This window comes from Dendronephthya gigantea, unplaced genomic scaffold (genome assembly GCF_004324835.1).
Source record: "Dendronephthya gigantea isolate DGI-Jeju-01 unplaced genomic scaffold, DenGig_1.0 000028F, whole genome shotgun sequence".
NCBI classification, from domain to species: Eukaryota; Metazoa; Cnidaria; class Anthozoa; order Malacalcyonacea; family Nephtheidae; genus Dendronephthya; species Dendronephthya gigantea.
This window is the reverse complement of record NW_021163038.1, coordinates 762,110-785,521: the sequence shown is the minus strand read 5'-3', so window position 1 is coordinate 785,521 and position 23,412 is coordinate 762,110. Positions and strand designations below refer to the sequence as shown.

Sequence of the window (23,412 nt, the reverse complement as noted above, 5' to 3'; positions counted from 1 at the left end):
GTCGATTTCATACAGAATTCGAAGAGCAAATTCCAAACGGCAAATTGAACACATTCAGCGGCGAAGGCGAATCTAGGGACATTTTTATTCGGTTTTGTGCCTAGGTAACTAGAGATCGGATCTACAGGATGGCTAGGGAGCCTATATCTGTGAGAAGTACACAACTAAAAGAGGTTTTAAACGAGAATCGTCGTGCCGATGAGCGAACATGGCAACTCTCAAACGAAGCTTTGCTAGATGGATTTATCATCCTTTTTGATGAATGTAGTTCAGAACACTTGCAAAAAGATAAACATGTTGTTGAGTTTGTTAAGAAATGTAAGTAAGAACAGGATTGTATTTATATAGAAGCATTTCAGGAGGATGTTGTATAGTAGAAACCTGCTATTTCTTTGATGTGTAAGGAAATGTAACGTTAACTTTTTTTCACTGCCCAAATTTGTACATTTGTTTCCCTTAGACAAGAACGATGTTATGAAGTTGAGAGACAGTAGGCCGTCAATCTCGGATTTTAAAGTGATCAGCATCATTGGTAGAGGACATTTTGGCCAGGTATTATCGCATTTAGTTCACAGTTTAATTAATAATATATACAGATTGATAGATCTCCAGGTTTCAGAATGGTCATGTTAATGCACTATACCCATGTTTTTTTTATGTGCCATCCCTATAAAATATTTTTAAGGCATGTCAAAGCCCTGTGGTATGCCATGGTATTGCTCGAGGCTACCAATAAGATAAAAATGGTACCCAATTTTAGCCGTGCGATGTTGGCTGTGGCATCAAGTTGCATGGGATGAGAAAGCAAGCTGAGTTAATAATGCATGGCTGAATGGCTGCGTGAATGCGAAATGATTGGGAAATGTACATTACTTTTGTCTAGGTGCAAGTTGTCAAAGAACTTCAAACAAACAATGTTTATGCTTTAAAAACATTGAAGAAATCAGAAATGCTTTCACAGGAAAATGTAAGAAGATACATAAAATGAATTTGTGAATATATGTATGCATATAGTTATATGGCCCTGATGGATATCAATTTATATACTAAAGTGCTCCTATATAGTTTTAATTTAAGACCTAATTCATGAACTGTCCAGCAACTATTCAGACCTTCAGAGCATAACTGCAATGGGTGTAAATTATATTCCTTTCACAGGTTGCATTTTTTGAAGAAGAGAAAGAGATCATGGCCTACAGTGGTTCACCCTGGATTACATCATTACAATATGCATTCCAAGACTCTCAAAACTTGTATTTGATTATGGAGTTCCATCCAGGGGGGGACCTGCTCACTTTGCTTGGCAAACAAGAAAACGAGACTCTTGATGAGAAAATAGCAAAGTTCTATCTTGCTGAGATGGTCATTGCCTTGAACAGTCTTCATGAGCTGGGATATGTTCATAGGTATATGATTTATGATGAAGATCTTTCCTTGCATCTATGGGTGCTAATTCCTCCAATAATTCACTTGATCATTGCAGAGATGTAAAACCAGACAACATTCTCATTGACAAGAATGGTCACATCAAACTTGCTGACTTCGGCTCTGCAGCAAAGTTGTCAAAAACTGATAGAAAGGCAAGTGTTAGCTGTCATGAAATGATTTGATGATTCGAACCCTTCATAAATAACTAATTTTTGTTAAAACACAAAAAACTTTAGGTTTATTCCAAGATGGCAGTCGGCACTCCAGAATACATCTCACCAGAGGTGTTGACCAGTATGGAGGGGTCTGGTGATGGGTATGGCGTGGAGTGTGATTGGTGGTCACTGGGCGTGGTGGCTTACGAAATGATGTATGGTAACACACCATTCACTGGCAACTCTGTGGCATTCACTTACAGTAAAATTATGAATTTCAAAGTAGGTTCTATCTTAAAAACCTCGCTCGTTTTTGCAAAATGAAATCACGAAGCCATAGATCAGCTCAGAACATGAAACAATTTTCGCTCTTTTATCCATATAGGAGTCCCTATCATTCCCGACCGGTTTCAAAGCAACAGCTGCCATCAAAGGCCTGATAAGAGGTCTTTTGACTGACCTTGAAAATCGTTTTGGTTTTGAACACCTGCTGAAACATTCCTTCTTCAAAGATGTCAAATGGTCCTCTTTAGCAACAGGTAACTCGATCGTAACACAGTTTAAATTGGTTAGGTTTCCTCCTGTAGTAATTACCCTGGGTCAATAAGAGATGATCCTTACTGGACCTCTAGGAAGAACAGTTTAGAACTGATAAAGCTATTAAGCTACAGTAGCTCTGTTTTTCTATCTCTTAGAACAACCACCTTACATTCCAACAATCGCGGGCGTCGACGATACCTCGAATTTCGACGAATTCGATCCAGAAGAAGACCAACCGACGTTTGGAAGTAAAACTCCGATGAAAAAAGCTTTCAGTGGGAAAAATTTACCCTTTATCGGGTTCACCTTCACGAAAAGCGACAACCAGTAAGACTGGCTCAACCTGTTTCTCTGTATCTGCAGAGGACTCAACACAGTCTAATATTAATTCCGATGCGTTTTCTTCAGGAACGTGAAATGTGAAGCAACTGATCACGTGGAAAATGGCGTCATCAAACAAGAAGAAAGAGACAAGAACGTGGAATTGGAAGATGACAAGGATGGTTTGATGAAAATGGTAAAGGAACTTCAGACGTTATTGAAACAGCGGAAAGATGCGTTGGAAAATGTCGAGAATGAAAAAGATTTGCTTCAAAAAGAGAAACTGTTGAAAGAAACGGAAGTAAAGGTGTGTTTTTTTATTTAAAGAGTGATGATTTGCGGTAACTGAATGCGATTTCTACAGCGATATTCATCAAATAATTTGTCTTCAACGACGTGCAGGATTTGGAGAAAAGACTTGATGAAGAAAGAACTGAACGACTCAATGCCGACAAAAACGCGGTGAAACTAATGGCCGAAGTTGAAGATATGAGAACGAAGGCTCGGAATTTACGAAAAGAGGAAACAAGGTTGTCAGTTTGGAATTATTCGTGTGAATTGTTAAATTTCGAATCCCTTTGCATGTGCACGCGATGCCGGTAGAGTTTGAAAGCGATAGTAAAGTTGATCTTTTTCATCTACACGCAGGGCGGCATTTGATGAACAACAAGCCGTGTTGACACAACTCGAGGAAGATCGTTTTGTCGCTATGAAACGAACGCAGAGACTGGAAGATGATTTATCTGCTCAAAAGAAAGTGAGTTTTCGCTAGTTGCATGATTCAAATGGCAAAAGGCTGATGCTCTAGAGCGTTAAAATGTTCACAAGCGCGTGTTATAAGACTAGGAATTTAGGAGTTGGGAATTTCTCCCTTCAATTTTGAACAAAAAAATTACATAAACTTCGTAGTTACGCCGTTGTTTAATGTTTTAGTTGGTAGACGAGAAAGATGTAACCCTGACTGAAATGCGAAAAACTGTCGTTGAGGTAAAGACAGCCGGTGCATGTTTATTGAAATATTCCGAACAGTACATTGAACCTGGAATGATTCTTGCTGATTTTTAGCTTGAGGAACAACTAGAAGAGTCAAAACAAAACGCCGACAGTCAAGTTGTGCAGGTAGGTGAGGCGAACTGGATTAATTTTCTCTCAGATAATATCACACAAAAGGTCCATGAAGCGTTTGTGAAAGAGCCGTCGCTATACATGCAAGCTTAATTCATAATGTATCTTCATATTTTCACGTAAGCTTAAAAACAATCGCTATCGAAGAAAATTAGTCGGACATGGTTGGTGAATGGTGAAGCTAGGAGACGTCTCTTCTTATACACGCGACCATCTTTTGTCGTTAAAGGTTTTAGCTCGTATTAGAGAAGTTCAGGAGAGTGACAAGGGATGTTTTAGTCCAGTGAAGCAGAGAGTCAGGCATCTTCAATCCACTAGAAGGCAGACTAGTCCTCTAACTACCACTCCGACGACGAACAGACGTGTTGAGGAAATATCCAACCGTGTTTTGGTAAACTTGCCAAACCCTCTATCTTAGTGTATAGAATATGACTTGTAAAACCATTTATACAATTGTATGCCACCTGTTTACTGACATTTTCTCTTGCAAAATGTCGACTAGGAAGCCATCTTGCAATGTCAAGAGAAGGAGAGAAGCGATGTAAAAAAAATGCGAGAAAAGTTAAAACAGAAGATTGACGAATGCTGCGAACTGGAAAAGCAGCTTCTGGTGAGTTGAAAACATGTCTATTTTGTTGTCCACGTCGCCGTTTTTTTTTACAAGGAACTGTTCATTTTTATCCTTAGAATTCCAAATCATTGAAAAGAAAGCTTGAAAGCTCTGAAGACAAGCTATCAAAGGTTTGTATCATAAGAGCCAATGTAATTTTGGTTGTATTTAAAACTTTGACACCAAATCTAGCGCGTTATCTCGTTATTTCAGGCTGAAAAAGAAAAGACGTTGCTGGACCAGGCCGTGAAAAACATGGAAAAAGAGGTTGAAGAAGCTTACGTAAGTGATATGACAAGATAACTTTATTCCGCGAGCTCGTTATATAACGATGTTTACTGTTATTACTGATGTAAATATTTTAGGACGCTTTGGAAGGTTTAAAACGAAAATCAGCCTCGCAAGAGAAGACTTGTCGCGAAAACGAAACTGAGCTTGCAAAACAAAAAGAAGATCTTGAAAATGCACTGAGCAAACTCACATCAACTTCAAATGAAAATGAGGTTTGCTGAATATGGCTTTATCGACTTAATCCTATATTTTTTTCGCTTTTGAAGCTTTTTAGAAGTCTTCAAAGATCCACATTGTTCGGTTTTTCAGGAGCTAAGGACAAAAATCAGTAAATTGAATGAAAGTGTTGCGAATATGAGAAACACCCAAGAGACAATGGACAAGGAATTAGCTGATAAACAAAAAGTCGTGGAGAAAATAAAGTCGGAAAGCGAAAATCGTTTGAAATCAAATCTTGAACTTAAATGTAAAGAATTAAACGATGCTCACGTCAAAGAAAAGGTATGAACAACGTATAAACTGTCTTTCGTAGACGGCTCAGAGCATGCATTATCGCATGTGTTGCCACACAGGTTGAGAAAACATTATATTATACGCCACTCTTGTGTTGCTAGAAACTTCAAGAGGACATCACAACCGTGAAGAAAGAGCTTACGGAAATTAAAAGGATTAGGAAAGAGCTGGAAGAAGAAGTGGTACAAAAAGAGAGTTTGATTGAGAATCTTCTCAAAAATGAACTGGTAGATATGATTCATTGCTTCAATCTGATTCTATAATTTTATTTGTATAAACCTTCTACTATTGAGACAGGAAAATCGAGTGGCTTGCAAGCCTGTTGTTGTTGTGTTTTGTTGTTGTTGTTGTTGTTGTTGTTGGTTTGTTGTTGTTGTTGTTGATAGTATGTTGGTGTTGATAATATCAAGTTATAGAATGGGAACTTATCAACTTGTTTAGGCTGTAAAAACTGCTGCAGATGACGACGAATCTTGTCAAGATATGGATAAAAAAGACAAAGAAAAGATTAGACTTAACGACGAAATAATTCAGCTGAAAGAGAAATGTGAACAATTGATAAAGGACAAAGAAAGTTTGGAAAAGAATATCTTGAAACAAAGTGTCACCATTGAAGAAGCGGTTAGACGAATTTTACTTGTTAAAGTCCGATGTTTGGGGTATTTTTTAGACGCAATTTGTCCCAAAGTTGACAATTACATCTTTCTTTTTATTCAATTCAGAACAACAAACTAAGCAAGGAAGAACAGTTGAAGCAATCTCTTCGCAAAGACAGCGAAGAAATCCAAGATCTGAAAGCAGAAATTGTTGTCATGAATAATGAAAATATTAATCTTAAAACCAAGACCAAGGTATTACAATGCTATTATATCTAGACTCCATTGTCACGTCTGTTAAATTCTTGAATGATTTTCGTATTTTTAAGGATTTACAAACAGATTTGCGTATCACGTCAGAAAAACTATCTCATCTTCGTAAGCAAAGCGAAGCTTTTGACGAGCAACTTACTACAAAGTCGAAGAATATTGATGAACATCAGCAGGTAATCGATAATATTGATCATTTTTTATTGTCTGGCGTGGAAAATAATCTATCCTGAAGCCATCAATCGAAACATTTTATCGTTTCCAGACAATTGAAGCCCTAAAGACGACATGCTCGATGCTCGAAGGGCAAATTGAAGAACTGGAAATTTTAAATGATGAATTGGACGAGAGAAATGTGCAGTTGGAGATCGAAAAGTACGTTTACCATCGGTTGCCATGGTTTCTGAACGATGACGTGTTCATTGCTCACGACTGCCCAAATAATCGCTAAAATTAACGTGTCGTTTTAGGAAACAACTGCTGCTTTCAAACGAGAAATACGAAAAAAGACTTGAGCAAGAACTGTAAGCTTTGAATATGTTCTCGATAATACCAGAGAATTGTTGTTTTAAAGGCGGAAAATTAAGTATGGAATCAAAATTTTTGTTTGTCTTTTTACAAGCAGAGAAACTGGTAACCAGGAGAATGATGACCAACTTGGGAAATGTCAGAAACTGATCGAGGAATACAAACAAACTGTAAGAATATCTTTCTCACTTTATCTGTTCTTGCGTTAATTTCTTTTGATCGATTTCCGATGACTAGAGCAGCTACAGTATCCAAATAAATTGTTTTGGCCGTGCATGTTTATAGATTTCTGAACAGAAGACTCAAATTGGAAGATCTGAACTGAATTTGAAATCTTTGGAGCGTAAAATGGAGAAAGAATTGACAGTGAAGGAATGTTTACTGGAAGAGGTAATTTACAGTTCTGTCGCATCACGGATTATTTTGTTCAGTTCATTCAATTCCCGTTTCGTTGTCCACAGGTTGAACAACAAAAGAAGACTTTATCTTCGCTGGAGACGGACAAAACAAGCCTCGAACAAGAACTGCAAGAGTTGAGAGACCGACAGGAGGAGATGTTGACAGAGAACAGCGCCATGACGGAACACCTGGAGATGCTCAAATCACTGCATGCTGAAGAAAAAGTGAAGCTTGTCTCGACGAGTGCCCAGCAATCAAAATTAATCGATTTCTTGCAGTCCAAAGCGGAGAGCAAGACGTCGAAATGGAAGGTACTTTTGCAGTGAAATATTTTATTTCCATTAGTAAATACAGCGCTCTGGTTTATATAAGCTAAATGAGCTTATGATGTTTTAGCGTCTTGGCGTATCGAATCTTATCAATTCACGAAAGCAACATTCAGACGACAATAATTTTATTCCTTGTCAATGGAGCGAACTCCAGCAAGCCTTGGAGAAGGAAAGAGCGACTCGTACGCAAATTCAGCAGGAGATGAATAAAGTAACAGAGGAGCTGCAAGAGACCCAAGAAAAAGGTACGCTGATTTTTTAAAGATACGTTTGCTAAGGTTTGGGAATCAGACTGTGAATAATATTGGCAAGGCTTCTTGCGGAGTTATTGAATGAGTAATATACAACTTTGTCATCGCAGTGTTGTACTGGAAGAGTCGTTGTCACTTGACGCCAAATGCTACGGTCGCTCGCTCTAATCAATCGTCTGCCGTGATCTCTGCTATTCAACAGTCCCCCAGTCAACAGCCTAGTCCTGGATCAACTCTGACCCCGAGTGTCTCACGTAAGAGGAAGAACTCTTCCTCGTGTTCAACTCACAGACCGAAGGAAAGAATGCATCACAACATTCCGCACAGGTATTGCTCTCGTTTTCTTTTCGCGAGAAGACGCAATGGTTCTCTCATGTAAAGTGAACCCTTAAGAAAACCTTCGTTTATGAAACCAATGAAGGTACAATATCAAATACAACATTTTCTTCCTTAGGTTCACCGTGGTACTAAATATGAGAGCGACTCGATGCCTGGTTTGTCTCGATAATATTTTGTTCGGGAGACAGGTTTCAAAATGCACAGGTATGGAAGCGTGTGGATTTCGGTTGGTCATTTGACATTTTACAATAAACTGTTACGATATTGTCAGTAGATTTCTGCAATAAGCTGTCCTGGTTTGTGTCTGAATTACCTGAGAAAGATTTCTCCAATGTGGAGAAGGTTTTAAAGGGGAAATAAGCAAACATTTCATTCTTTCGTTGGCTAGAATGTGGTATACTATGTCACTGCAAGTGCTCCACGTCTCTTCCTCGTACGTGTGGTCTTCCCAGTCAGTACGTGGAACATTTCAGCGAGGTATTGCGTGGATCGAGGACTGAAACCTCCCTACTCGTCTCACCCGGCGCTGATGCTTGTGATGGCAAGGAAGTTTGCATGGTTGGCTGTCTGAAGGTTCCTAGGTTAGCAACACCTGAATTGACAAAGTTCATCCATATCCCGACCTTCACATCTGTGCTAATGTAAATATCCGTTTTTCCCGCCACAGAAATGGTTCCGCAAAGAATGGTTGGGATTCTAAATTGGTTTCATTGAAAGATGGGCAGTTGGTTATTTCTGAAACAGGAGAGAAAAATAGCGATTCTGGTAATAATTCTTGTTTTGTTTTTTTAAGTAAAATACCAGCTGAACGAACGTCCTTCATATCTATTAACACAAACACTAGTGCCATCAATATTTATAAAGTCGATTGTTTGAACTTATTTCCGCTTCAGACCAGCAACAATGCGAGAACGTCAACCTTTGCTGTGAGGAAAACGAAGTTAAAGTTCACTCAGCCGTCGCAGGCTCAGATCTGCTTGGGGCAGCGGCGACAGACCTACCATACGTGTTCTCAATCGAGATTCATCCCCAGACCACATGTTGGCCCGGGCGCACTCTGTTCTTACTAGCGCCAAGTTTCCCTGAGAAACAAAGGTGGATACGAGCTCTGGAGAATGCTGTGGACGAAAAGAAGTCGAAGAGTCTTCAAAATAATGAACAGGTGATTCAATGTGCAGCTTGTTATTATTACGTGTGATTTCGTGCTTGCTGGATCTCGTGGTTCGTGCTGGATCTCGTGGTTCGTGTGTTCAAAGACTGAGTTTAATGGTTGTGGAATGCAATGAGCAAGAACTCAACCACATCCTTCGTTTCTATCTATTTGCCCTGGATTTCTACTTGCAGAGAAAGCAGGCTCACTTGCGAAATATTTGCGTATCTACTTTGAATTGAGAAAAGTCAATTTGAACTAATTTATTTTATACATGTATGCTGTTAAAATTCAAAAGAAAATATGAAAATATTTCGCTAGCGAACGATTTCTCTGCAAATGGAAATCCAGCCTAACGAAAAAATATAATAATAATTGAAAACCCGGACATTGTTAGTGAAAAACTTTGTAGTTTTAATTTAACATAATGAACTTTGTACCGATTGTTTGTATGCAAATGTTTCTTCGCGGCCCAAAGGATTGACGAGAGAAATTACCATTTTATTTCTCTTTATAGAAAATCAACGGTAATTTATTACTTGGTATGAAAGGAGACGAATGTTTGGACATAAACACAACTGGTGTTCTCAATGACAAGGTTTCCTTTTTATTTTGCTTTATGCTATTATAAAATTGCAAACGAGACAACTGTTTGTTGTTGTATAAACCAGTCCCAAGGAAAATGATGGCCACTTTCTCCTACAATACTTGATATTTCTGTTCGTTGTATAGTTTGTTTTGTTGGGCTGTGAAGAAGGACTGTTCGTTTTGCCAGTCGCTAAGCCAGGTCAGGAAAACAGACCTCGCCAAATACCTGGAGTGAAGAATGTTTACCAAATTAAGATCGAGAAACATCTTGGAGTGGCCCTCCTTATATCAGGTATTTTTACCTTACCCAATGCTTAGGTCTTTTTACACCGAACGCTGTTTTGGTAGTATTCTACAGTAAGCTAGCTGTCGTGGTTTGTGTCTGAACTACCTGAGAAAGATTTCTATTCATCTATTTTTAGGAATCGATCGGGAGTTATTGAGTGTTGATCTCAAACAACTCGAGGCTTGCACGAAGCAATCACGTGAAGTGCCATTGGCCTCTCTTGATTTCCAAACCGTTGGAAACATCACGAATTGCCATCTGTTCGCCTCAAGGAAGGTAAAAAGATCATCTCCGCTTGTTTTTTTTAACAAACATGAAATTTCTTTCCAGTTCCACAAATCTTCGAGTTGAACATTTTAAAGCAAACGGAGGCATTCAGTCGAGTAGATTTTTTACAAATTGGTTGTTATAATAATAATAATTTTAATACTTGTATAGCCCTATTTACAGTGACAGATCAATAGCGCTTAACATGCACAGGTTCGTTCTATAAGCAATGTCTACAACCAGTATAAAATAGATAATTTACAAATCTAAAATAGAAATATTATATTAAAAATTGACTTCTATAAATTGACTTCTATAAATAAATTGACTAAAATTATTAAAAATTAATTTCTATATTAAAAATTGGTTAAAAAGATAGGTCTTAAGTGATTTCTTAAACACTTCACTTGCAGTTATTGTTCTAATATTAACTGGAAGACTATTCCATAACTGAGGTGCAGCCGCATGAAACGATCTGCCACCCAATGTCACAAGCATTTTCTCTTTCGGAGGTTGCAGCAAAATGCCGCTGTTAGATCGAAGACTGTATGAGGACTTAGACTTGACTGTAATCAAATCTTGAATGTAAGAGGGTGCTAGCCCGTGGATGGCCTTAAAAGTTAAAAGTAACATTTTAAAGTGAATTCTTGCGTGGACAGGAAGCCAATGTAGTTCGCGCAGAACAGGAGTAATGTGGGAGTGCTTCCGAATGTCCATGACCAGTCTGGCAGCGGCATTTTGAACGCGTTGGAGTTTAGAAATCTGTTTTTTGGGAAGACCATAAAGTAAGCTGTTGCAGTAGTCTAATTTGCTGGTAATAAATGCATGTACTAGGATCAACAAGCTGTCTTTAGACAAAAACTTCTTAATACGCCTGATGTTATGAAGATGGAAAAAGCATGCTTTACATACATTTGTAACATGAGTGGACATCTTCAAATGTGAATCAAGCCAGCTTCCTAGATTCTTGACAATGGGCCTAGGATAGATTGTGGAATTGTTTACTGAGATGCTCGTAGGTTGTAATTTACTCAGTTGCTGACGAGTACCAATAATCATGAACTCAGTCTTATCGTCATTCATCAGCAGTCTATCATGGATCATCCACCGCCTAATCTTCTCTATACAATTCTCCATAGCTAACACAGCGTCTTGTTGTGATGAACCAGAATTAGGCTTAAAACTTAAATAAAGTTGTGTATCATCAGCATAGCCATGTGCGTCAGGAAGCTGGTCTTCAATCACTTTGAACAGCTTTGATGCGTATATGATAAAAAGGAGGGGGCCCAAACATGACCCCTGTGGTACACCAGAGTCTAGATCGAATTGCTTGGAGATTGATCCATCAAGAGATACTTGTTGACTCCTATTACTCAAATAAGACTTAAACCAGTCAAGGGCTTTTCCTTGGATTCCAACATCCTTAAAATGAATCTTTTCCTCCACTTTTCATTCAAGGTTGAAGACGGGACGTTTCTTTGTGCCGCCCTGCCAAACAAGATCTCAATTTTAAGGTTCAATTCATCGATGAACTGCTTCGTGACAAGAAACGAAATTGACAGCAGCGAGCCGTGCAGTTGTATCATGTTTTCAAACACGAAAATTATCGTTGGTTCGAACAAGTTTTATCAAATTGATTTGCGACAGTTCGCGATCAAAGGTAGGTTATGATGATTTTCACCAGTGGGTTTTGTTGATGAGGATGTTGATTGGCAACGGTGGTGCTCTTGTCAATTACAGATTACTTGGATTGTAAAGACCCGAGCTTAGCGTTCGCTGTTTACCATGCCAGTCAAGCAAACAGCTTTCCAGTCGATGTTCTTCAAGTTTCAAATTTGTCTGAACGAGAGGAGTTTCTGCTTTGCTTCAATGGTAAGAAATTTGAAATTGTTTGAATAACTTAAAATCTTTGACGTTTTGTCTCATCTTCTGCTATTTTGGTATGGTAAAGACGGACAAATTTTTTCACGGTTTACCCTTGTGAAACGCTGCATACGATGAATTTAATTTTATAGGTTTTGGCGTGTTTGTCGACGCTAACGGCAAGCGAACAAGGAAAGATGATTTGAAATGGTCTGGTCTACCACTCTCATTTGGTAAGAGAAAAAAGTGGTCGTGTTATAGAAGATACTTCATAATCTGTTTCATTTTGGATCTGAAACTTCTCTTCAGCAATAAAATCATGGTTTGTTATATCATATCTTTTTAGCTTACCAAGAGCCATACCTTTATGTGACGCATTTCAACTCGATCGAGATTTGTCAAATACCAGATCTTGACAAAGAGTGAGTATTTTAGTGGTATAATACTGATTCTGCCACAGCTGTGACCAGTAGACGGCGTTTGATGAAGCAGTAAACCGTGTTTGATGAAACAGTAGACTGTATTTGATGGAGATTTATTCCTAAATTGTCTGTGTGCTAGTATGTGAAAAGAGTGCTTCCAGTTTAGCCCTACCAACCAGAACAATTCCTTCCCAAATAGGCCATTTTTCACACTTAGTCTCACCCTTGCAGCCAATTTTGGTTACCCAAACAAATTCTTCCATTTTAGAACGATATCGCGGAAGTTTGCCGAGATCACGAGACCGCGTATCCTTGGCCCGGCCATTTCCCCTGGCGCCATTTATCTTGTCAGCACGGTCATGTCGGATGAGATCAGCCTTCTTTGTTACCAAGGAAACCTCACGCCAGTCCTTAGCAACGCGGTCACCAACTCTTCCGAAAGCGACGGCGATCAGAAAAGACTGGGGCGAAAGCGACTGCGCACAGCCACGGGAAGTGAAAACGAACCTCCACCTTCTTTCAGTGCTTTTTCAAAAGATCCCAAACGATTTCTTCGCAACTCGCTTCGTCGTTGACCGGTTTCATATGCAGTTGTCATTGCGTTTGTGTGTATACCAGAGATTTAGAGAATTCTAATATATAGAACATGGTAGTAATGGCTACATCGCGGGCACTGTACGCATGGCCGAAAATAGACTTGCTGCCATCTTATTCCCGGGCAGAAGTACAGAGTACGCTTCTACTTGTACGAGTACCTCTACGAGTACCTGCTGTCGCAAAAATTACTGTTAAATACAGACAAGTATACGATAGAATCGTAGGGACGATTTAGAATTTGAAACTAATTTCACCGAGTGGTGTTTGACTATAGTATTTTTATCTATTCTGTAAGTATATATGAATATTTTTATATCACTTGAAATATATAGGGTGAAATCTGTATTTTTTCCTTCTTTGAAATAGTGCTTACAACTTTTTTTCCTTGAAGAGCTCTACGTCTGAGACAGGCCTATAAGGATCTCTCACGTCACGATTTGAAAAGAAAACTATATTGATTTCATGTTTACGTTCAGACAAATCGTTTTATTCACAGGTCAAGGACGTGGCAACAAAAAAACCGTCTGAAAATGTCTAAAGACTTTAAAAATAACTTAACCGACTCTTAATTTAATTAACATAGTCTTTGTCGGAGAATGATAACCCCTCTTTGTGGTAGGTTTATATCTGATTTGTCAATCATGACAAACAAAGATCATCATTTTAATTTATGCCTGCCATTGGCATAAATGTCTGTGTATAACTATTTCTTTGTTAGTTTTGATCGCTTTTCGCGCGAAGCGGGTGAGGGAAAATATCGCAATCCGGTCTAAAGCAAGCTATACCACATTGTCCACCAAGTTTTGAAGGTACGTCATTGCGAGAGGTATCTAACTGTACTGTTTCAGTTTAAGTATATCGAGTTATCATTCTCGTTGTGTGTTGTGGCGTCATTTAATTCAGTCAGGCAGAGGATTTCATCATATTGTTAAAATTTCAATACAGTAGGCATGTCTAGTCTGCACAAATAAGCTATAGTGCATGATTAATGCGTGAAGTGGCTAAAATAAACGAATTTAAGCTTCATAGACTCAGCCAAATACCAGGCTAATTATAGCTGAAAATTGTTTACACCAGACAAAAGCCTGGACAAAATTGTCCTAAAAATCGTGCAAAAATCTAAAAACATTGATATTATGACAAGTGTTTCTTGTAGCGAGGTTCAACTATACAAGTGCTCGGAGTTTGTAAGAAGTATGGCATAAGTACTCAGGAAATTGGTTGTGAAAACGCTACATAACTAACATATTAGCAATATTAGTTGCGGTAAATTTTCGAGCCTACATGGTGATTTTGGTATTCTATTGTGTGCATTTAAAATCAAGCTTTTCGATTTTATTATTGTATACTTGTATTCAAACTCTGTTTTTTTCTGTAAGGTCTCTAGAGTACAAGTATATTAGCACAATGCGTGACTGATAATGTTAATACTGATAACATTGACCATGAACTTGGTAGCTCCATTGTTGTCGTGGATCTTTCCCCTGGATTTTAATGGTCACGATATTTATAACTCTAATGTATATTTCATCTTCTTTCCATCTAGCAGAATGTATTTCAGGATAATTTCCATTCTGGTATTCGTATTATGTACAACAGGTGGATATTTTTTGTATGTTATTTTAAAACGATGGTCCGGAGTGGATAGACACCAAGACGCCTCCTTATGCCTAGTCGCATGCGGAAGGCATGCATGCGTGCATGAAAAGTTGTGAAAATTTATTTTACATGAGGCTAATGACGATTTTGTATCTGAATTATTGGCAATCGCGTTGCATAGAACTGTTGACAACGTTTTTGGGGCTGTTTACATGAGCCGGGTTACCCGAGATTCAACGAAGCGTGAGAGGACTTTGAGGTATTTAAATAAGGCTTTATGACACCAAACAAGCACATGCTATTGTTGTGGTGATTATACGACTGCCAGGGTCATGTTATCTGCTCATTTCAATACTTCAAAATCATTTCACGCTTCGTTGAATCTCCGGTAACCGGGCTCATGTAAACAGCTCCTTTGATCTACGTCATGAATCTCGATTAATTTCAAACTCTGACAAACGATTCTGATTGGCAGATTCAGTCACCGACTAAGACTGACTTCTAATGCCGGTTTTCCACTAGCGATATTTTTCGCGCGAAGCGACTTTATTCCTTTGTATTTGAGCAATTTGTTCCAGATGGTTGCAGTTGAGAGCTCTGAAACAAAAGTAAAATGTCGCTTCGCGCGAAAAATATCGCTAGTGGAAAACCGGCTTAAGACTGACTGTAAAATCATAGACAGCCCAGACATTGCCTTGCAATCGTCCCGATATATTTTGTGAAATGTTTTTTCCGGCGTCATGTTTTTGCGACAGGTAATTCGACAGGCTGTAAAATGGTGTTTGACGAAGAACTCTATCGTTTGCACGTAAAAAATGAATCAAAGCTACACGCCAATACGAAGTATATGTACAAGAAGTGTGAATCGGAAAAAGGTTCCTGTATGAATTGTGTTGCCAGTGGTTACGAGCTGAAAAAAATACGCTATGATGTAGAATCAACGGATTTTCGTGCGAATACGCCCGTATACGTGATTAAAGGGTGTGAATGTGCTGCAAAACCGCCCCTCAACGGCATTGTTGTGAAGAGCAGAGAGGTTATCAAAGATGAATCATACATGATTGGTAAGTTGTTTGAAATAAGAATTTAGAGTTGACTGCTGTGGTTTCTCAACATCGCGTGACTATTAAAGTACGTATATTTAACCATGTGGTTACTGGGTAGTTCTTTCCAACCGAAGCAAAGGGAACGTACCACAGTTTTCATTTCTAACTATGACATTCACATGTATTTATTTGTTTAGAATACAAAATGATGTCGTATTGTACGTACGCTTTGGCTGCTCTCTGTGCGGTGTTAGGTGTGATCATCATTTTTCTGTGCCTACGATATGAAAATTGCCGTTCGAAAAAAAAAAGTGACAGGATTGAAAATGAAAAAGGAGACCAGATTCAGCCACTTACTGTCAAAGGTATTGCATTGTAACGATTGTATAGCGCAGATTCATCGAAAAAAGGTTTGTTTCTGCGAGTGTTCAGGATTTTCGTCTTTTTATTTTCTATAGGAAACAATGGAGATGGTTGTTGACCTAATTATCAATGGAACGTATGAACGTTGATCACAGTTTTTAGGTGTTAGACAGTAGATCAATGTATTCATAAAGTTTATCTTGACGTAATGAAGTATATCATAGGTATATCATAACACTCATAAATTAGAGTATTCCTCCTAACTGTTGACTCAAATGACAGCTTCCTATATATGCTGTGGTATCCATTTTAATCGCAATTTAATCGCAATTTGTTCAATATTTCTCATTATATCCGCAAGCAATTTAGACTAGTTTTACTTATGTATTATGCCGGTAATGTTGCGATGCTTCTTGAAGTTATAAATCTCAACCAAGGCGTCTGTTTTATCACTCAAGTTTTTTTTCAATTGTTTGATCATTCGGCCACGGTTTGAAATGTACGCATGACTGAAAGATTCTAACTGTATGCGCACGCGCTGCAATATGCGCTCTCTGGCGATTTGCATAAACGACGTGCACGCAGTCCAGAGTTTGGAGTCTAATGAGGTCTGTGCAGGAACGCCTATTTGTTTCCAGACTTCCAAGGAATGTGCTCGGTCACAATGGCGGATGTCTAAATCATTCTTATTTACAAGTGATTTATATTGGGTTGTATTGCCCTAAATTTTGTGTTTTTCTTTTTCAAAATGAGAGACAGACTACAAGCATTACAGGTACGTATAATCATCTATTTTATACCTCTTGATCATTTATATAACCACAGAAATTCACCACTTTCATGCAGTATGTGAGCATTGTCTTTGATGGGAGCTGGCTGGATCAACCTTATAAATATTTTGTTTGCTTTCTTTCTAGGCTGCTGCCAAAAAAACGGACGATTTTTCCAGCGAATACGATGATCACGCCGTCACAATCACGGGCGAATTTATGCCCGATTTTTTCGCTGAGGTAATATTTTATATATGACCGGAGTTGGGCCAAAACAAGTCGCGTTTTGTAGTTTATAATTGTCTGTTGTAAAAGCAAATATACGTTAAAATTATGATTAGGTTGATGAAATTCGCAACAGTATTCAAGCCATCAATCGAAATATCGAAGAAGTTAGGAAAAAACACAGTTCTATATTATCTGCCCCGGTGCCAGACGAGAGTAAGTTCTCCGGATCGAAAATTGTTTTGATCACTCGCTGTTTTTGTACGGAAACTATAGAAATGTTTGATATTTAAATAATAAATATGTATTGTCGTGTTTTGTCTACACATATATTGTTTATGTGTAGTCAAAGTTGTGATAATTGCTGTAATTTATTGCACGTTTGAACTATCCTAAACGTCAGTGGAACAGTTGACCCTTTGGCCCAGTTGTTTATAGTTTACTTGATCGAGATGTTTTGTGCAATTTATATCACCCTGGTTTAGTTTGTGTGAACAATCTCGTACAGTTGTTAGATTTATAAGTTTGCTGTTGGCAAATCAGTAAAAATATAGCATCACCACTCTTTCTTATCTCCAAGTGTCTGTCAACCAGACCTTGATATATGTACTAGTCTGACATATGATCTTTAGAACTAACCAAACAGTATTGTTTTGGTGGAACGTTTTTAAAATCTTAGCTTGGTAGAAGTCTTAATCTGTCACTTGCAATACTCTTTTCGTTCGCACCAACTCAAAAAGCTCCAATTATTAAGCAAATACAAGAGGTATCATGCTGGTATAGGGGTTTAATGATATGTGATATTTTAGGGGTTAATTCTGAACTGGAAATGTTAATGAATTCTATCAAAAAAGCTGCAAACAGCGTTCGAAGCAAACTTAAGGGTAGGTTCAACTGTGTTTGTATGAATCAGATTTGTATTAATTGCATATTTGATGCACATTTAAACAGAATTTTTTTTTTTTTATTCACCCAATGTTAATTTAAGCTCTTTTTCCAATCTCCAGTTATGGAACAAACAATCCAAGAAGACCAATCAAATCAGAGTGTGCAAGTTGCTAACTCAAGGATACGAAAGTCACAGGTAAACACATCTGTTAGTTTGTCAACCCGTAATTCATATTTTTGTTCAGTTTTAAATACCAGATGAGCTTTGATGTTTCAGCATGCTGCATTGTCTCGGGATTTTGTGGACGTCATGAGTGAATATAACACAATTCAAGTCGGCTACAGAGAAAAATGTAAAGAACGAATTCAGAGGCAACTGGAAATAAGTGAGTTTAAGTTGCCGATTATAACTATATTGAAAATGGAGAGAATATTTCCTCTCAGTTTGCTGACTTGGAAAGGTTGCATTAAAATCAATTGTCATGTTAACCTTGGAATTTAGCTGGAAAGTCGAACACAAGCGAAGAAGTTGAAGACATGCTGGAAAAGAAAAATGTTGCTATTTTTACATCTGGTGTAAGAAGAAAATTTTTAACCTGTTTTTATTTTCAAATAAGTTGATGATTTTTGTGAGGTTTTAAGATTGTGCCTTAATTGTTGTAGATAATTATTGAAACACAACAAGCAAGACAAGCTCTAGGAGACATTGAAGCAAGACATAAAGATATTTTGAACCTTGAGAACAGTATCAGGGTAGGTCTTTAATACGAAAACCTTTGCAAGCAGAAAATGTAATGAAATATAGACAAGAATTTGCTCCGAAAAACTGCATCTTGAAAACTCATAAAACAGGATTTGAATGCATCTATTTACTATTTTAGGAACTTCATGAGATGTTTTTAGATATGGCGATGTTAGTCGAAAGCCAGGTATTTAGAGCTAAATTTTTCTTAAGCGTTTTTAAAGAGGACTTCATGGCTAAAGTATTCTTGAATCAAACATGGTTTTCCCTTCAGGGCGAGATGGTGAACAGAGTAGAATACAATGTTGAGCAAGCTGCAGAGTTTGTACAATCAGCTAAAAAAGAAACAAAGAAAGCTGTGAGGTACCAGAGTAAAGCTAGAAGGGTATGTACACCAGTCAAGCAATTTCTTCATCTGGAATGATAACTGGCTGTGAAAAGCGAAACCAGAACTTCACTTTGCTTCACTTCCAATTATCATTCCAGGTAAAACCAGTGAAACTACGCTACAAGTAGACAAAGTCTCCATTTCCTAATCATAGTTTTATTATTTATAGAAAAAGATTGTTATATTCATCCTGTGTTTAATCCTTCTTGCAATCATTGTTGTTATAATCATTACCCAAGTGCAGTAAGCAAGTCTTATGACATGTTTGCTCTCAAAAATAACAAAGACCTAGGCAATGCACTGATTTTGAAGTATGAGCTGTGCTGCTATATATATACATATATATAGTTAAGATATGGGAGGAAAAAAACAGTTACACAGTGAAACTTTGTAAGAAGCAGTGTTGTAATTCTGTATGAGCATTTCATGACTGCTTTGAATGACTTGCATTTTGGATTTGTTCATAATGTCCAGTGAGCTTGAAGTCCGGTGAGCTTATAACTCTAATCTGCTTTGCATTGTAAAATATTATATTAGCCATATAGTTCTTGAAAATTAACTAAACAAAAGTTTACTCGTTGACTGCAACAGTTTATACGCGCTGTCAAATTCAAGTTAGAAAAAACTGCCGTTGATCGTCAATTTTATAATTTTATCCTTCGTCAACAGAAGCAACCTAAAACTAACTTTGTATGTTTTGTAATTTTTAGCAGGAATGCTATTGATTTGATGTATACGTTAATGATGTATTTATAACATTGGAAAATAAATTTTTGCAATCAGTATTGAACAAGAAAATTTACTTGTCCTCAAAATAGTTATTTACAAACTAGTATAGTTCTTAATAACTTGTTCTAGAGCTACAAAGCTATCAACAAAATCATCTTCAAGAATGCCATGTTTGGCATACTGGTGAACGTAAGCTCTTGATGCAAACATACTCCAAGCTTTACCAACAACAGCATTTAGTGGTTTCAGTGTAGTTTGTGAGTTGCTTAACAAGGTCACAGACTGCTCTATTTCATTAAAGCAGTTTCTTTGCCAGGCAGAGTGAAACCTTCCATAAGATGGCACCCAGCTTGCGTAGAGCTGTGGTTCTTGAAAAGATGAGAGTTCAACACTGTTTGCATCCTTTCCACGAAGGAAGATCTGATTAGATAATGATTTGTTAAAGGCAGACACTTGATTGGTTGTTGCAGTTGCTTTTGGTAGCTTGACAGACCAGTTTATACCTGAAAGATAATACAAATATTTATCTCATGTGATGATCCACAATCACAATTTATCATTATGCAGAAATTAACCCCCACACCTTCTTCCATGTTGGCATTGGCAATCAACATTTGCCTGCAATGTTTCACAAGCATGTCCCAGTTGTAAGAAGTATACATCAAGGATGTCTTTGGAACAACAGGGATGTTTAATATATTTAGCAACTTGTAGCCAGGGTGAGCACATACATTTGATAGAACATCGGAAATAACAAACTTTGCCAAACAAGTAGAATCGCTCATCTCGAAAGCTGGTAAAAGCACACCAGCTAATTTAGCAGCAACAACTTTGTTGATATCTTTGAAAGAGACATTCTTGATTTTTAGTAGCTGTGTACAAATCATCTGCATCTTCTCATTCTCCATGAAAATGATTCCATCAGAGGAGGAATAAAGATGGGACAATGTCAACACAGCATTGTAATTTTGAACAATGACTTCTCCTGTTGTGTATGGCCATATGACGTTGTTCACAATAGCAGCATGTGGGTACTCATCTCTCAAAGCTGTCGTCACAAATGCACCCAGTCCTGATCCAGTCCCTCCTGCTAAACTCATCAGAGCTAAAAATCCACCTAAACTATCACATCTTTCAACCTCTTTCGAAACCTTATCCAGGACATCAGCAATGCATTTTGGACCATGGTGACAATATCCCTGTGCCCAATTATTACCTGAACCTTTTTTACCAGTAACTTGTGCATCTTTGTGGTAATTCCATGTTGTATGGTGTTTTGCATCCACAAATGCTTGACCAATTACCTTCTGTTCCATATCTACCATAACTGCTCTGGCAAATATCTCATTTTCATTACTTACATAGAAAAACCTCTCTGCTACCAAGTCGAAGTAGTTGACACCATGGACACTTGAGGATGGTGCGTGCTTAGGCTGCATAGCCGACTTAGAAAGCAAGTCGTAAAATTCAAAACCAATTTGATTCCCGCACTGGCCGAGTTGTAGGGTAACAACAGACATTGTAGAAATAAGATTCAATTTATAATTCTTAGTTATTTATTGACATCAAATACTACATATAATATCCCCTATTATTGTGCCCCAATTTTAGGGACTATCCTAAGACCCATCCATACTCCATACAATCAATAATCAATAGTAATCAATGATAATACCCCAACCCCTCATATCCATGATATTTATAGATCAGTGTTAATGACTAATATAATTCCAGCCTGCGACCTGCGTCACCTGCGTGCAGGTGTTCTCTTCAGTAAACATCAAACAAATTATGAAATTTTATACTAATTGAATGAATTTTTCTTAATTTTTCTTAATTTAATGAAATTTTCTTGGGATTTTTATCCCTTAGTGATTTATTTTACTGCTAAAGATCGTGGAGATGAAGTATGAAAGATGAGACCGTTGAATTTCGCTTGTAAGTAGCTTTTAAATAGCAGCAGAGAAAAAAATAGAGGATCATTCATCATGTTTGGTTTGAGGATTTGCAGACGAAATAGGTTGAGTTTTATACGAGCGATTGTGATATTCATCTGTCTCTGTGCTATGTTCTTTTTTGTGAAAAATATGACTGATGTGACTAATCGTACGATTCATGAAGACGGTGAAGTGATTGAACTCAACGGCTTCCCCTCAGAGAAAGTTGATGTTGATGCACAAATGGGTTTAAATATTTTTACGGAGAGGAAGAAGCAAAATTATATAACTTCTAAAAAGGACGTGGTCTCAAGGCCTTTGAACAATGGTAAACCAATTGCAAGTCTGGAAACTTATGAAAACTTAGCAAACTTGCGAGAGACTGTGAGACATCTCAATACAGAGCAAAGCACCTTAAATCTACGTAAATTTCCTAAGAGAACGAAGAACAGTATTATCATCGTCATTCAAGTTCACAAACGTTCAAAGTACTTTATGAAACTTATTGAGTCTTTGCGAAAGGCCAAAGGAATCTCAGATGCTCTGCTTGTGATAAGCCATGATTATTATGCAACAGAAATGAATGATATTGTACAAGGTATTGATTTTTGTCAAGTTTTGCAGATTTTCTTTCCCTATTCCCAGCAGCTCCATCCACATAAGTTTCCCGGAATGGACCCCAGAGATTGCCCCAGGGACATCTCGAAAATGCTCGCTCGTCAAATGCAGTGCAACAATGCCGAGCACCCGGATATGTATGGTCACTACCGGGAAGTGAAGTTCACCATGACCAAGCACCATTGGTGGTGGAAAGCTAACAGGGTCTTTAACGAGCTTCGAAGTACGAAGAACCACGATGGCTTAGTTCTATTTCTCGAGGAAGACCATTACGTTGCTCCAGATTTTTACGAAGTCCTCCAGAAAGCGTATAGCTTGAAAAAGTTCGACTCAAGATGTCTTGAACATGGCTGTGAGATTATAACCCTTGGTGATTATAAACTGGTTAGAGATTTCAAATCAGCTGGAAGCAAAGTGTTAAAAATCCAACCGTGGAAATCGAATGAGAATAACATGGGGATGGCTTTCGATAGAAGGACTTGGAAAAAGCTGATGGGATGTAGCGAGATGTTCTGCACTTATGATGATTACAATTGGGATTGGACGCTAATGAGAGTTAGTTTAAAGTGTTTAAAAAAGCAGTTAACAGTCTTACTGTTCAATGTACCTCGGGTGTTCCACCTTGGGACGTGTGGGCTTCACCACAAGGACGCAAACTGCAACATTCAGACGGTCCTCGACCTGACTGAAGATGTGATAGACACTAACAAAGATGCATTATTCCCACTAAGTTTGGAAATTGAGCTGGCTCGACCATGGATCCAAGGACATTATGGTCAGCCTAACGGGGGCTGGGGGGATGTGAGAGACCATGAATTGTGCATGAATTTTACCAAATCGACTGACTAAGTAATGTCAGTCCACTGTAGTATTTTGATATGTAAAACAATAAAACTAAAACCAGAAATGTGTTGTGTATTAACTGTTGGTAATCTTATGTTATTAAGGGGATCTTTATTCAGTGTTCCTATGTGTACTCTTTTGACCCCAAAGAAAGCATTTAGTACCAGCAAAATAGTAAGACCAACATGGGGCAGGGTAGAGTGTGTATAAAAGAGGGTATGATGGGTTTTGGTTGGTTTTCTTTGTGTTCAAATTACAACTTCTACAAAAATACAGAGAATTTGGTCAGGATTGTTCAGGGCGTTTAATCGAGGGAGGCGATTAATTTAATTAGTTGTGCCCGCGCTACTACTCCCAGCCAGCGTTTTCTCCCATGAGAATAGAAATTGACAGGAA

General features: G+C 38.0%; 5 protein-coding genes across 8 annotated transcripts; 4 read left to right on the top strand and 1 right to left on the bottom strand.

Moving 5' to 3' along the window:
- The first annotated feature begins 48 nt into the window (after positions 1-48).
- On the top strand, positions 49-13,116 carry LOC114523687 (citron Rho-interacting kinase-like). Of its 3 annotated transcripts, none has more exons than XM_028544691.1 (42): positions 49-318; positions 461-552; positions 884-967; positions 1,159-1,406; positions 1,484-1,580; positions 1,665-1,865; positions 1,969-2,122; positions 2,279-2,450; positions 2,532-2,751; positions 2,847-2,974; positions 3,093-3,201; positions 3,378-3,431; positions 3,510-3,563; positions 3,799-3,960; positions 4,072-4,179; positions 4,257-4,310; positions 4,393-4,461; positions 4,545-4,682; positions 4,780-4,971; positions 5,085-5,210; positions 5,425-5,604; positions 5,706-5,834; positions 5,909-6,025; positions 6,115-6,224; positions 6,320-6,373; positions 6,475-6,547; positions 6,663-6,767; positions 6,839-7,087; positions 7,173-7,350; positions 7,467-7,683; positions 7,811-7,899; positions 8,084-8,276; positions 8,363-8,460; positions 8,589-8,857; positions 9,363-9,443; positions 9,578-9,725; positions 9,856-9,995; positions 11,445-11,646; positions 11,727-11,858; positions 12,002-12,082; positions 12,196-12,271; positions 12,540-13,116. In XM_028544691.1, the coding sequence occupies exons 1-42, from the start codon at positions 129-131 to the stop codon at positions 12,844-12,846; spliced, it is 5,880 nt and encodes a 1,959-aa protein (XP_028400492.1). In that variant the 5' UTR covers positions 49-128; the 3' UTR covers positions 12,847-13,116. The 3 variants fall into 3 exon arrangements, with proteins under 3 accessions (XP_028400492.1, XP_028400491.1, XP_028400493.1); XM_028544690.1 differs by having other exon boundaries at positions 6,472-6,547; XM_028544692.1 differs by lacking the exon at positions 3,799-3,960 and having other exon boundaries at positions 6,472-6,547.
- Positions 13,117-13,553: 437 nt separating this feature from the next.
- Positions 13,554-16,232, top strand: LOC114523835. 2 transcript variants are annotated; one of them, XM_028544872.1, is made up of 5 exons: positions 13,554-13,677; positions 14,418-14,467; positions 15,223-15,531; positions 15,711-15,878; positions 15,972-16,232. In XM_028544872.1, the coding sequence occupies exons 2-5, from the start codon at positions 14,419-14,421 to the stop codon at positions 15,992-15,994; spliced, it is 549 nt and encodes a 182-aa protein (XP_028400673.1). In that variant the 5' UTR covers positions 13,554-13,677; position 14,418; the 3' UTR covers positions 15,995-16,232. The 2 variants fall into 2 exon arrangements, with proteins under 2 accessions (XP_028400673.1, XP_028400671.1); XM_028544870.1 differs by having other exon boundaries at positions 14,415-14,467.
- Positions 16,233-16,528: 296 nt separating this feature from the next.
- LOC114523728 (syntaxin-like) lies at positions 16,529-19,674 on the top strand. Its single transcript, XM_028544745.1, has 11 exons — positions 16,529-16,651; positions 16,794-16,886; positions 16,988-17,087; positions 17,681-17,755; positions 17,879-17,955; positions 18,037-18,145; positions 18,262-18,335; positions 18,423-18,512; positions 18,641-18,688; positions 18,776-18,886; positions 19,059-19,674. Exons 1-11 carry the CDS (start codon positions 16,625-16,627, stop codon positions 19,134-19,136), a joined length of 882 nt encoding a protein of 293 aa, XP_028400546.1. The 5' UTR covers positions 16,529-16,624; the 3' UTR covers positions 19,137-19,674.
- On the bottom strand, positions 19,675-21,322 carry LOC114523727 (tubulin delta chain-like). Its single transcript, XM_028544744.1, has 2 exons — positions 20,202-21,322; positions 19,675-20,121 (listed from the first exon to the last, which is right to left on the bottom strand). Exons 1-2 carry the CDS (start codon positions 21,136-21,138, stop codon positions 19,712-19,714), a joined length of 1,347 nt encoding a protein of 448 aa, XP_028400545.1. The 5' UTR covers positions 21,139-21,322; the 3' UTR covers positions 19,675-19,711.
- Positions 21,323-21,391: 69 nt separating this feature from the next.
- LOC114523668 (alpha-1,6-mannosyl-glycoprotein 2-beta-N-acetylglucosaminyltransferase-like) lies at positions 21,392-23,072 on the top strand. Its single transcript, XM_028544661.1, has one exon. It carries the CDS (start codon positions 21,607-21,609, stop codon positions 23,020-23,022), a length of 1,416 nt encoding a protein of 471 aa, XP_028400462.1. The 5' UTR covers positions 21,392-21,606; the 3' UTR covers positions 23,023-23,072.
- The last annotated feature ends 340 nt before the right edge of the window (positions 23,073-23,412 follow it).

Coding starts and splice junctions, on each gene's coding strand:
- LOC114523728 (XM_028544745.1), top strand. CDS start 16,625: ATGAGAGACAGACTACAAGCATTACAG. Junction 17,756..17,878: donor CGTTCGAAGCAAACTTAAGG/GTAGGTTCAACT, acceptor TCCAATCTCCAG/TTATGGAACAAACAATCCAA. Junction 18,146..18,261: donor TCAGAGGCAACTGGAAATAA/GTGAGTTTAAGT, acceptor CTTGGAATTTAG/CTGGAAAGTCGAACACAAGC.
- LOC114523687 (XM_028544690.1), top strand. CDS start 129: ATGGCTAGGGAGCCTATATCTGTGAGAAGTACACAACTAAAAGAGGTT. Junction 2,975..3,092: donor TTACGAAAAGAGGAAACAAG/GTTGTCAGTTTG, acceptor ATCTACACGCAG/GGCGGCATTTGATGAACAAC. Junction 6,026..6,114: donor ATATTGATGAACATCAGCAG/GTAATCGATAAT, acceptor TATCGTTTCCAG/ACAATTGAAGCCCTAAAGAC.
- LOC114523835 (XM_028544872.1), top strand. CDS start 14,419: ATGTATTTCAGGATAATTTCCATTCTGGTATTCGTATTATGTACAACA. Junction 14,468..15,222: donor ATTCGTATTATGTACAACAG/GTGGATATTTTT, acceptor TTTTTGCGACAG/GTAATTCGACAGGCTGTAAA. Junction 15,879..15,971: donor TCAGCCACTTACTGTCAAAG/GTATTGCATTGT, acceptor TATTTTCTATAG/GAAACAATGGAGATGGTTGT.
- LOC114523668 (XM_028544661.1), top strand. CDS start 21,607: ATGTTTGGTTTGAGGATTTGCAGACGAAATAGGTTGAGTTTTATACGA.
- LOC114523727 (XM_028544744.1), bottom strand. CDS start 21,138: ATGTCTGTTGTTACCCTACAACTCGGCCAGTGCGGGAATCAAATTGGT. Junction 20,122..20,201: donor CAATGCCAACATGGAAGAAG/GTGTGGGGGTTA, acceptor ATTATCTTTCAG/GTATAAACTGGTCTGTCAAG.